Below are 12,086 nucleotides of genomic sequence, written 5' to 3' on the forward strand. Positions count from 1 at the left end.
AAAAGGTTTTTGACCAATCGCGAAGGGCTCATTGCAGAATTGGAATAGAAAAGTTTGGAATAGCTTTACCTTATAGCGACAGTGATGAGCATGTAAACAGAGGAGAATACGTATAATATACAAGAGAGTATAACACGCAATATACAAGGCGCTAATAATTACAGATAATAGTAGCATGCCAAAGTTCATACACGTGGTATTCCATTGGTCGCGAGCTTTCTTTGTCATGTAGGAAAACTGCCAGACCCACAGAATATTGCAGCCGCGAATTGAAGTGTCTCGACCAGTAACAGCAGAAATTTTTCGTTTCATTTCATTTCTGCGTTCATCACTACGGCTAGGCGCTAGTGACGTTATGAGGCCTTTGTATACAAACAAGAAAGTAAAAAAAACAGGGCTTTACCTACCAAAATTACCATCACATCATGGCGTAAAGGGCGACCACGGATTCATTTTTGACCACCTGTGCTCTTTAACTTCCAAACGCAGTCTTAAGTACGCGAGAATTTTTTGCATTCTACCCCAATCAAAATGTGGCCGTAGCGGTGTGCGTATCCAACCCGCAACTTCGAGGTGAGCAGCGCAGCGCCACAACCACTAAGCTACAGCTAGCGGCGGGTAAATACGAAGCTTGTCTATGCTTTGCCGTTCTTGCACCTTCATTCTTAAGCAGTGCGCAAGGCCTCGGCCAACTGATGACACATGGCCGAACTGACGAACCAGTTATCCAACCTTTACGCTTTTACATCAGTATAGGACCCAGGGAGATAGGGAACGTGTATTTAGTGAGACGGCTTGAATCTTTTCAGCCACGATTGGTCACGGTAGCAACAAGAATTGCGTGCAATTAAACGGGCAACCACGCTGGTAATAGTTACTATGGAACTCGAATACACCGCTGAAAGCGTCGAGGGTGGCGCAGGGAAGTGCAGCGGCGGTAAACGCTTACTGGCAACGCCCCTCAGGCGCGCGATCGGATGAGGAAATGCCGGCATTTAATTCTATTGCAGCCATGGCACGTGCGTATAGATCGATTTACATATCGAGCCATAAACGAACAGTGGCCGTCAGAAAGCAAAAGAATGTAGGCTCGGTAATCGCGGCGGCCATGTTTGGAGCACAAGCATGCATGGTGAGGAGCGGTGGCCGTGACACCACCTGAGAACTGTCTTATACCTTATTTCACTTCCTGGCGTGGTGCACCTTTCCTGCACTCCAGTTGCCGGAATCACTGCAGCGAACAGCGAGACATTGCCACTGAGGCAAACCGTTTCTGCCTTTCACTCGCTGCCCCGAGTAGTTCGCACGCTTTTGCCTGGTCGCCTGCCAAATCGCAGGCCGACGAAAAAGACTGTCAGTGACGTGGCAGCTTTAAAGGGCGTCGTGTGTACCTTCCGCGTCGTGGCGTAGGGAGGTTGGCACTACCGGGAATTTAACGTCAGCGGCCTGTTAATACTGTTTACGTAAGTGTAACGTAAACAAGGGAGGAAGAAAGAAAAATGGAAAAGCGCCACGGCGTTGCGTATTCATCTTTCCCAGGGGCGGCCGTGCAGAGCCGTACAATCTGAGGGAGAGAGCACAGCTCGTCGTCAGTATTTCCCGCATTTCGACCGCACTCTTGCAATCAACTGGCTAGTATTGAGTAACGCAAGTTATGCAGCACCAACTATAGCCCACCAGTCTGTTCTGTAGTATTGCGTGTTTGGCAGGCTTGCGCTGAAGCAAAATGAAAAATTGCTCCTTTTCATATTTTGTGTAAAATGTAATCGGCTATTACGTATCAGTTTGGTGTTTCTGTTAAGATTCACACGTACTTTACTTACGCCTGCGCTGATTATTAGCTCGGTTATTCAGGTGTTCACTGCATACGTCATCACTCTCCCAACAGTTACGACTGGGTTTAAAAGATCTGAATTTAAACTTCTGTGTCAAAGCCCTGCCTGTGGCTCAAACGAAAGTTATTGATCCTGCTGCAAGCGCGCTTCGCCACAGTACTCGCACTGCAGCGAAGGCCTACTCCAAGGTGATGCCAAGTGACCGAGCATTCGTCGAGAAACAGTGATGCTTTGTTCAAGCGATACTGTGAGCGCGTTTGATTTCATTACGTACATTTGCAGCTTAACTTAGGTACCGTCGCTCCACAACAACGAAGTAAATTTCAACCTTGCACTGCGCGGGGCGCGAGTAAACTGTCCCATAGTTGACCTCGAAGGGTCCAAGTGATCTGTAGATTGAAAAGCTCCGTCACCTTGAAGAGCTGGAAGTGAAGGGATTCTAACATGAACTTTATTCACTGATACCGTCTGGCAAACTTTTACTCGAGGACACGAGGATTCTGCGCTCAAGCTGAGCTTTTCATTGCCAGTCACTGTCATTAAGCCCGGTAAACACGTTGAGCAATGATAGTCTGACCTTTATAAAGTTTCAGCACTAAGCTAAAAGAGGACCAAGGGCCAAGTACGCGTACTCGAATGAAGGCTACCGGAATCATCTATCACTCTTTTATTTTCATATTTATTTTATTTTTGGTTGGAGGTTGGGAAGTGGGCTAGCTCGTCAATCTGCATCTCGTCTTTTCTTTACTGTCCTATTTTTTAAATTTTTGTTTGATAGTGAACAGAAGTCGTTTCCGTAACGCTTCCTTTATTTCCAGCGCGGAAACGTTTCAGATTTCTTGTCGTCTTTTGGTTATCTAGGCTTCCGTTCTCTACGGTGAACCCCCAGCATTCTCGAAGCCGTTTTCCTATCGACAGTCTGCTTGCAATCGCGTTGTCGTTGCGTCGGTGACTAACGCGATCGCCTGCGGTGCAGCTCGCAACTTTCCTGCGAGACACCGGTTTCGACGAGATAATTTAATTCAGCATGTTTTGTTGTGTGTATGTGTTAAGTGTAGTATGTCCTGCATGTCTTATTTCATTTATTATCGCATTCATCTTCGCATTATTATCACATTCATCTCTGACAGGCTAATTCTTCCCGTTTTCATTACAGAGCGTCTCTCACAAGCGTTTCAAGTTGGCGTTTTCTTTTTCTCTTATCTCTCAATATGAAATCAGGGTTGCACGCAGCCACAAATGCAGACGCAAGCGCGCTCACAAACACACTGCGCCATGCTCGCGCTCATGCGCGCACATGCTCACCCGAGCAACAGTGCGCGCACGCACACAAGGAAGCGGGCTGAACGTTGGACGCTCCAGCGTCCCTGTGGCTACCGCTCCGCGGCTAACGGCGGCAGTTTGCAAACAATGCGAGTGATTTATCGACGCCGCGAGGTGCGGGTGAGTGCGTCCCCTCTGACGTCTGCGGTTTTAAAATACGCGAGCCCCGTCATCGGCGCGCTTTTGTGGACTGAGCGGAGGCCTTGACGGTTCGGGTATGTGTGCGCTCTGGATTACGTCCTGCTGTCGCGCAGCGTGCAAGTCACACCCGGCTCCACGCGCGCGTCGCAGCGCAAGTGCGGCGGATAATAGCAACGGCGGGTCTGAGTGGGGAATGTGGGGGCGCTCTCATCTCGGTTGCGTAAAAGTAGGGGTTTCCGGCTACAAACAAAACATGGCGGTGAGAAATGAGGCCCGACTTCACGCGTGAAGAACGCGTGAGCATTAGGAGTGCCGGAGGGGTGAAAAATGTTTGTGCGCTGTGTGGGAAGCTGGTCACGTGGTAGAGGTAGACAGATGTAAGAGCTAAGAAGAGCGTGTATGTATGTATGTATGTATGTATTTTTTTTTTATTTTTTTATTTGGGATTTTACGTGCCAAAACCACTTTCTGATTATGAGGCACGCCGTAGTGGAGGACTCCGGAAATTTTGACCACCTGGGGTTCTTTAACGTGCACCTAAATCTAAGTACACGGGTGTTTTCGCATTTCGCCCCCATCGAAATGCGGCCGCCGTGGCCGGGATTCGATCCCGCGACCTCGTGCTCAGCAGCCCAACACCATAGCCACTGAGCAACCACGGCGGGTTGTATGTATGTATGTATGTCAGAGACAACATTGCGGCAACGTCTTGTGCTACAGGCCAGTAGGCGGATTGCTGGTTAAGAATCCACTCGCCGAGAGCGCCAGCATTAAGTTTGAGAACGGCTGTATATGGCTTAGGCAGTTGAGGAGGTTCCGTGATTTCCTTGAGCATCATTATCTCTACGTTCTCGGTATGAATGAGAGGAGAACACTACGCGATATCTTGGAATGGCCCGACACTGCAATGTATTTACGGCTTATGCGTCATTGCACTAGAACACGTGCACAAAGAAGTTGCGTACAGGAGCTCTCATTCTTCTAGTAACCCTGTGTTCAAGCAATCGAGCGAGTGTGATTGCTTTCATTTATATTTCGTCACTTGCGCCTATTTATATGTCATTTTCTATTCATACACCAGCAAGCAATTGATGATGAAGCTCATCAAAACGGATCCTCCCGTCGTTTACTATGGTAGCATTCAGACAATTGCGATTCGATCATTCAACAATTTGTACTCTTGTACCTCAGAGATCCTGCGCAGCTGCAGCAACGATAAATAAATCATGCAGAAACCATCGTCGATGGTTATCCATGTCCCCCACTGAACAGCCCGAACGAACGGACGAACGGGCGAGCGAGCGACCGCTCTCCTTCTGCCAGCCCTCCCCCCGCAACGCGGCTGCCCGAGATCACGCACCCTTTCCTCGCCGCCTTTCCTCGCCTTTCCAGAGTTCCTTCGTGGCAGCCCTGGAGTCGCTAGCGAGCGCGTCCACTTCATGCTTTCCGTGGTGTGTCGGCGTCTACGCCGTCGGCGTTCGACGATTCCGAATGCTCGCCTGCGGGCGTGTTTTCATGGGCGAGAATCCGATGTGAGTTTTCGCCCACTAGATTGTCCACCATGGTCTGGCCATCGCCGGGCGGCCAGTGACACGTGCGACGAATGATTGAGCGAGCGACAGCCTCTCCTCCTCCTCCTCCTCTCTCCTGTTGTTCTTCGCTGCCACTATATTTTGCCCGAGAGGATGCGCTTTTTGCCTTGCGTTGCCGTGACAAGAGAGAGAGCGAGCCAAGATGCGACAGTCAGCCCCCCCCCGCACCCCCCCCCCTCCGTCGTCCCTCCTTTTTGACCCTCCCCGCCACTCTCGTAACAAGGGAGCTTAAGCACGACGTTCCCCCTCCGTTCCCTCTCCACTCCCCCTCCTCTCTTTGTATTTCTACTGCGCGAGACCTTTACCTTGGCGCGCTTCCTCGCCTTCCCTCCCCCAAGTCCGACCACCGTCGTTCCACCGACCTACAACAAAAAGTGTAGAGAAAGCCAAAGAGCGCTAAAAAATCTATCTATCTATCTATCTATCTATCTATCTATCTATCTATCTATCTATCTATCTATCTATCTATCTATCTATCTATCTATCTATCTATCTATCTATCTATCTATCTATCTATCTATCTATCTATCTAAAATTTTTCGTATTTCTCTTTGCTTTCCCTTTTAAGAACTCGAGTTGTTCATGCACCTTAGCTATCTTATATCCTTGTCTATCGTCACCAGCGAGCGCATCGGCCTCCAGCCAACCGAAATCGCTCTCGCATGCCTGCAGGTTTCTAGATTTGTCTTCCGATGCTTTCCGTCGAGTCCAACTTTCGTGGTACTGCAGTTTTCTAGTGGTACACGAAGCCAAACATGCGCAGCCCAGAGGGGAAACGCAGGTGCCCCTCGAGGCTCGACGAGTTGTTCGCCGAGTTTGCGAGCGCGTTCGTCTCTCGCTGCCTGTGCTAGTACGACGACGAGATGTAAGCGCCAGCAGCGGCAGCAGTAGGCCACTACGTTCGGAATGTTGTGCGAGGCCGCGACCGCCAACTCCTGCGTTTTCCATCCACTTACGTGTGCATAGTACATCTGCTTGCCGAGCGTTATGTACACATGCCACGAGTTTCGCCGCCCAGAGTGTATATATATATATATATATATATATATATATATACTCCGCGAGCAGTGCGTCAGCATTCCCAGATGTAGATTGCGGTCGTCGCCTAGCACGTTCTCGCTGCGTCCGGATGCATTGCCGCAAAGCTCGCATGTTGCGGGCACGAACCTTGGACGTTGCATAACGTAAACGTACTGCGTTTAAACACGTCTTCTTTTTGTCCTCCTTATGTTTTTTTTATATTTTTATTTGTGTCTGACGCCTCCAGACTCTTAAGATTTGTTTCTTTCATCTTTGCGCAACAGGCAATGAGGACGTGTCCGCATGTCGGGAATGCATCGGTGTTTATTACGCAAGTCTGAAAGCTTTTGTTTTCGTTAACCGCCAAAGGTCATGCCTAGGAGCTTGCGTTATGCCACATATGATTGTTTTACCTACCCTAAACAAGTCCAGACCCTGGCACGTTTATGTCGAAGTCCATTTGTTTGTTCCTTTCCTTCCCGCCATGTAGTCAATGGTCGTGAAATTCTAGTTTATATGCACTGGAACAAAGTCAAGAAACAAGTAAACACACAGCATTTTTTCTTCATTATTCTATTTGAACAAATGAATCTGAACACGATCAAAACGTTTATCTTGTTAAGGTACACATTTGTTTTTATAGACTACTGGTGAATAGTAGTGGACACACGCACACACACGGTCACGCACGTTTGCGATTACGTGCGGGCACGCCCGCCCACGCACGCACGCGCACCCAGTTTAGTATTTGCCTTTGCGCCTGAAATCCCCTGCTCAATACATGTACGCAAACTATTGTCCTGACATTTGTTTGTCAGGAGCAGTCGTAGTTAGAGGGTGCCGGCCTTAGCAATGTTCTCGTGAGTTCCAGCCTCTGTCAATCCCTTGACAAAACCCGTGATTTCAATGCAGGACAACTGTTGCTGAGGCAGTAGCAGCAACTTATCTAAAATGAAAAAAAAGTCTGCATGCCGGCATCTTTCACAGCGAGAGAATAAAAAATCGCCTCAGCTGCCCAAGGCAAAACTCGTCGTCGCCGTGACGCGTCGCCTATAGCAAGTTTCGCTCAGAAACTCGGCTGCAGGTATCGTTTATCGTCTTCAGTCGCGCAATTATACTTGGTGATTTCTAATAGCTCATGCGAAAGAGTCGAACCTCTCTTCCGCTCGATTAGTTAGGCTTAGCTAAGCGCCGTGCATCGGCCGCCATTTCGCAAGTGTGGAAGCGATTGGGGACGGTTTTGCTTAACCCCGTCGCGAGCCGCTTTGCTCCTGCGTTTTAGCTCGCAGAATTCTTTCTTGTCGTCGGCGGGTCGCGATAGCCGGTGTGATCGAGCTTTCCGACTCTCTTAGATTTCATCACGTCGTGCCATTTTCACCTCATTAGCCGATGAAATGCCGGTGTTGCGTCATGCCTACCGGGGGGCAGACCCTAAGGCTCTCACTATAACGTTATCCTTGTCTTTTTTTTTTCCTTCCTGCTTTCAATACTTCAGTGGCCTGTAATCGTGATCGTAATCGTCGTTCAGGGACATTGGTTACTTTTTCTTCTGTTTATATTTCTTTGCTTGTCGCTTGTCTAGGCTACGCGGCGACTAATTACCTTGCTACTTACGTCGGGCCTAGGCGCCAACTAAATAGAAACCTTTTTGCAGTTAGATGTGGTATGCACAAGCGGATAAAGAGAACGAACAATTTGTCTGAGTTAAAAAAAAAAGACTAAGCGGGTTTATAGGCAACGCGACGACAACATGTCTTCTCTATTTAAGGATAGTGTATGTGCGCTAACGTTACGAAATATGCTAGTGTGTATCCTTTTATATGGCTGATTGCATAACTCTTCTCGTTCCCGCACCCTCCCTCCCCCCGAACCCCACACCTTGTTCCACTCAAGTAATACCTTCATCCGAGGGCGTTTTCGGTGGTTTTGAGCAAACGAGTCACTGTGCCGGGTAATTAGTTGACACATCTAGTGTAATACACAGCGGATGAAGTGCCGAGATAAATCCAGTTGAGTGATTAAAAAAAATAATGACATATGTGTTTGAGACATGTCATCAAGCAGTGAAGCTCTGGCAAATTCCGCTGTATACCCACAAAGTGAACAACGAACAACCCAGTTGTTTTCTATTTCTTCTTGATCCTTTAATACACGGCAGCTGAGTTAAGGAACACCTCATCTTTGTCTAATAACGTGCACCCGCTTTCGTCGCAGACTATGCGGACTTGGAGGAGGGCCTGGCCTTGCGCAAGCTGGAGCTGGATGACGAGGACAGGAACTCCAAAGGTGAGCCCGAATTTTGCGTCCACGGTTTGACGCTGTGACTGACGCAAGAAACGGGATCTTTAGTGCCATACACTGCATAGACCATATAGCGGTGTGGGAGTCGTACAGTTATCATTAGGATCGCTGTTATGAGCAAGCCCACACCCCCGCATGCGAGACAAATCATTCAGAGCTCTTGCGAAAGAGGACGTTTATGAATAGGCGGCGTGATCTCTCCCGGGTTGTAACAACTTCAATGGCCGAGAAACAGATCAAGCAAAGATGTAAAATTTGCAAAGTCACAACGTCTAAGAGAAAGTGGACTAGTTCACGCTCGTTCATCTTTTGAATAGTGCAAAGCGTATTATTTATTTATGTTTATTATTATTTTAGTGCTTTCAGGGCCCGCAGGGCATTACAGAAGGGAGTTAGAACATCAAACATTACGCACTAGAGGTGGGCGATTATTCGACGTTCGGAATAGGAATCTAATGTTATACGCCGACTATTCGTATTCGTGTTCAAACGTGAGCTATTCGGTAATTTCGAATATTTGGAATTAACCAGATATTTCACGCCAGCTGACTTTTAAATTCTTGTTACTGTACCCCGTATGCTAGACGCAGCATCGCAAATTATCAAAAGTGAAACAGGGACGACAAAGATTCCGTAGGAATGCAAACACGAAGTGGATAGCGCAAGTTTTGTTTTATGTTGCGCGGCGGAAGCCTGCATTACAGCCTGCGAGTTTTGCTCGCAGTCTGTCATTTAGTGTTTTAGGCAGCCTAGTTATGTTACAATATCTTTCACTATACGACCAGTCATCTGTCCCTAAGCTTCTTCCCTTTCTTCTTATACAACTTCCGATCGGTTAAGGGTCAACCCGTGAAATGAATTAAACTTGGCTTCTGGCAGACTCTCGGCGTTGTCTCGACGTGCGTTAATCGCAGGATAGCGCGCATCCTGTAGTTTCCTGCAAAATTTACTAGAGGGAACTCTGGCAATAATGTAATCGTTCAGATGTCATGCCAATTAATTATCAGTAAGTACGTGGATTGGTCTCATCTTCGGAGTTGTGACTTAGCATGTTCTTTTGGCGTAATTTGTTACGATTACGCTTTCCAAATTTCCAGGCATATAGCTTCCTAAACACAGTGAAAGGAAAAGGTCTCCACTCACGCATATAATAATTGCGAGTAGTTGCGTTTACGAAGGAATATCTTGTTTGAAAATCGCATAACCATTGGAATCTACAAGTGTGAAATCTTACGCAAATCCGCGCATTGCTCATCATACCTAAGCTGCGTAAACCGTCATACTTTTGCAGCCTCCCGTAGGACACACCAGCGCCAGAGCTCCCTGAAGTAATGTTCTATAGGAAGCGCTATGGCGTGTCCCGTGCTCTGTTTATTATTATTATTTTTTTAAATGAAGCAAAGCGGCTCCTTCCTGCTTAAAGGGACACGCGCGACCTAAACCGAAGCCGCGCACAGTGCTTGAGCCCAGTTGCAACTACCAGAAAGCAGGTGTCGCCGCGCATTTGCTAAATTTGGCGAGACTCGGTGTGAAGTAGCGATACGGGGTCGGCAGGCGGGGAAGGACGTCGCGCTGCAGCCCCCTCTGCATAGCTGCACTGTGTCTCGCTCGTCGTTAGCAGCGGTGCGTGGGCGAGCGCGCGAGCTCGTCGGACACGTTCCGCTGGCAGCGACGGCCGATTAACGCCGCGTTCATCATCCCTCCCTGCCCACATACGCGCACGCTCTCTCTCTTTCGAGCTGTTGAGTTCGCGTTTGGTTTAGTCGCGTACCACACGTTTACTGTGGGTATCTGGGCTCGGCGGGACGGGCATGTGTCTGTCTGGGAGACGTCCCTGTCGTGAAGGACGCGCGCGCGGCTATTTGTCTTGCCGACCTGTCGACTGCTGGTTAAGTTCCAGGATGAGAATAGAAGGCCTCTTTCGCGGCACCGCCGGTGGCAGCAAGACATGAGACGTGTGTCGCGCGCACCGCGAGTCTATGGCGCCACCGCTCCATGATGACTGCCCGGGGAGTTTGTACACGGGATCTCCCAGAGAGAAGATGAATGCTCTTTACTGGCCAGTAGGCGCGAAACTGTGAGCCGATTTGGGTCAAAGGTCGTGCGCGTTCGTCCGGAGAGTTTAGGCATGCAAACGTCGAGCAGGAACAGAAGGCCCACAAACAATTGCCATTTATTAAACAGATGACTGCGTTGATGTCGCGGCTACCATCGTCGAGCCTATATGCCTGAAGGCGCTAGTCCAGACTTTTATTCTACCGCGGGGCTCTATGAGTACTGTCCACTACAATAGTTTTGTATTGGCGTCGCCAATATGGGCGCCGTTCATCACAGTACCTTAATATGAATGGCCATGACACACCAATTGCACTGACCCATTCATTAGTCAGTGCACCAGTATCGCACCGACTTTGGCATTGGCCGATGTACTTTGCAAAAAAGAGACAGGTTAGCTTTGTATTGGCCTCGCCAATATGGGCGCCGTCCATGAGAGTACCGTAGTATGAGTGGGCACGTCACACCAATTGCACTGACTCATCGAGTGGCTACTGCACCAGTATTTCACTCGCTGGGGCACTCACTGGCCGATATACCTTACAAAAGAGAGGCTGTTTTTGCTTTAAGTGCACCCTGAGAGAAACCTTACTCAGTCGAAGCGTATTTTAAAGCACCACAAGCGGTTTATCCACATCTACGTCACCACAGAACGTTACTGCACATAATAATCAAACAACACAAATCGCTGCTGGTTGGCCTGGCACTGCGCTGACTCTGAGGCTGGGTCCGTGCACCTTGGAGCGGCGCACTTGACAGCGACCGGTGGTGGTTTCGCTTCGTTCTCTTAAAGGGGGGCCTTAGGTGTCTGCACCATGCTCTGCTTTCCCGCGTGCGGGACGCGGAGAAGCATTGGGTGATTATACACGGAGAGCGCTTACTAGCCCACTTCAAGCAGTCTACTTGTGGGCATTTCTTTGCAAGGTACTTAATGTATAGCGCTGTAGATGCACCCATGGGCATTCTTAGTGTCATGTAGCTTTTGTACGAAGTCCACCGGCTCCGCTTATATAAATACTTCAGGAGTAGCTTAAACAACGGCTTTCTTTCTCTTTCTTTTTTCAAGATGTTTCCAGTACGGCAAGCATTCAGACAAACAGTCGGTAGTTTTATCCTTTGTGCTGACGGGTTACCGTTTGCAGAACAGCGAAGACGCGGCAAGCAGCAGAAGCACTGGTGGTGCCATCTTGTGACGGTGTGTTCTAGCACTACGCGCTATAACTGCTACTCTGCAGCGTAAGGGTTCCGGCCGAGAAGAAAATATATAAGAGACCATATACCTTCATACTTACAATGTTGCTGAGGAAGGATTTATGGCAGCAACTCATAAGATAGTTGGTCCAAGCAATAATGCCTGTGCGAGCTCTTGTTGAAATCAGGGCTAAATGACGTCCCCACCAGTACTAGTACTCGAATCTATGGCTCTATATATTAACGCGACAGCGTCAAATGCCTCGTGGGGCAAAAAAATGCGGTGTCGGGGTGCGACCTCGTTTCACGATAATCCATTCCTAATCACAACCACGCAGGCCCTTCGCGTGGCGCAAAGGCGTTACCGAACTAGTTGAATTCCTCAAAGTAAAATGCGTCAGAAAATTGTAAAGTATCACATTTACACAACCTACAGACACGATAGCGTCGGATTGTAACTTGAATATTCCGAAAAAAAATTATGTTACGTGGGAACTCCACGAACCTCCGTTTTTCAGCGTTTCTACCATTCGTAGGGTGGCGCGGCCTTCTCGCTTCCTTTCAACAACAACATCCAGATGGCGCTCGCCTCCGTGCATGCGAAAGAAAGCTGTGGGCTCCGGGAAGC

The 12,086-nt window shown here is 48.7% G+C and overlaps 1 protein-coding gene across 3 annotated transcripts in view; it reads left to right on the forward strand.

The window, feature by feature from the left end:
- Positions 1 to 12,086, forward strand: part of LOC142575454 (dorsal-ventral patterning protein Sog-like) — a 352,058-nt gene that overhangs the window by 239,741 nt on the left and 100,231 nt on the right. For all 3 annotated transcript variants that reach the window (XM_075684835.1, XM_075684837.1, XM_075684836.1), the window contains exon 4: positions 8,126 to 8,197. In XM_075684835.1, coding sequence (XP_075540950.1) covers positions 8,126 to 8,197 — 72 coding nt within the window. The remainder of the gene's footprint in view (positions 1 to 8,125; positions 8,198 to 12,086) is intronic.

This window comes from Dermacentor variabilis, chromosome 3 (genome assembly GCF_050947875.1).
Source record: "Dermacentor variabilis isolate Ectoservices chromosome 3, ASM5094787v1, whole genome shotgun sequence".
In the NCBI taxonomy this organism is placed as follows: Eukaryota; Metazoa; Arthropoda; class Arachnida; order Ixodida; family Ixodidae; genus Dermacentor; species Dermacentor variabilis.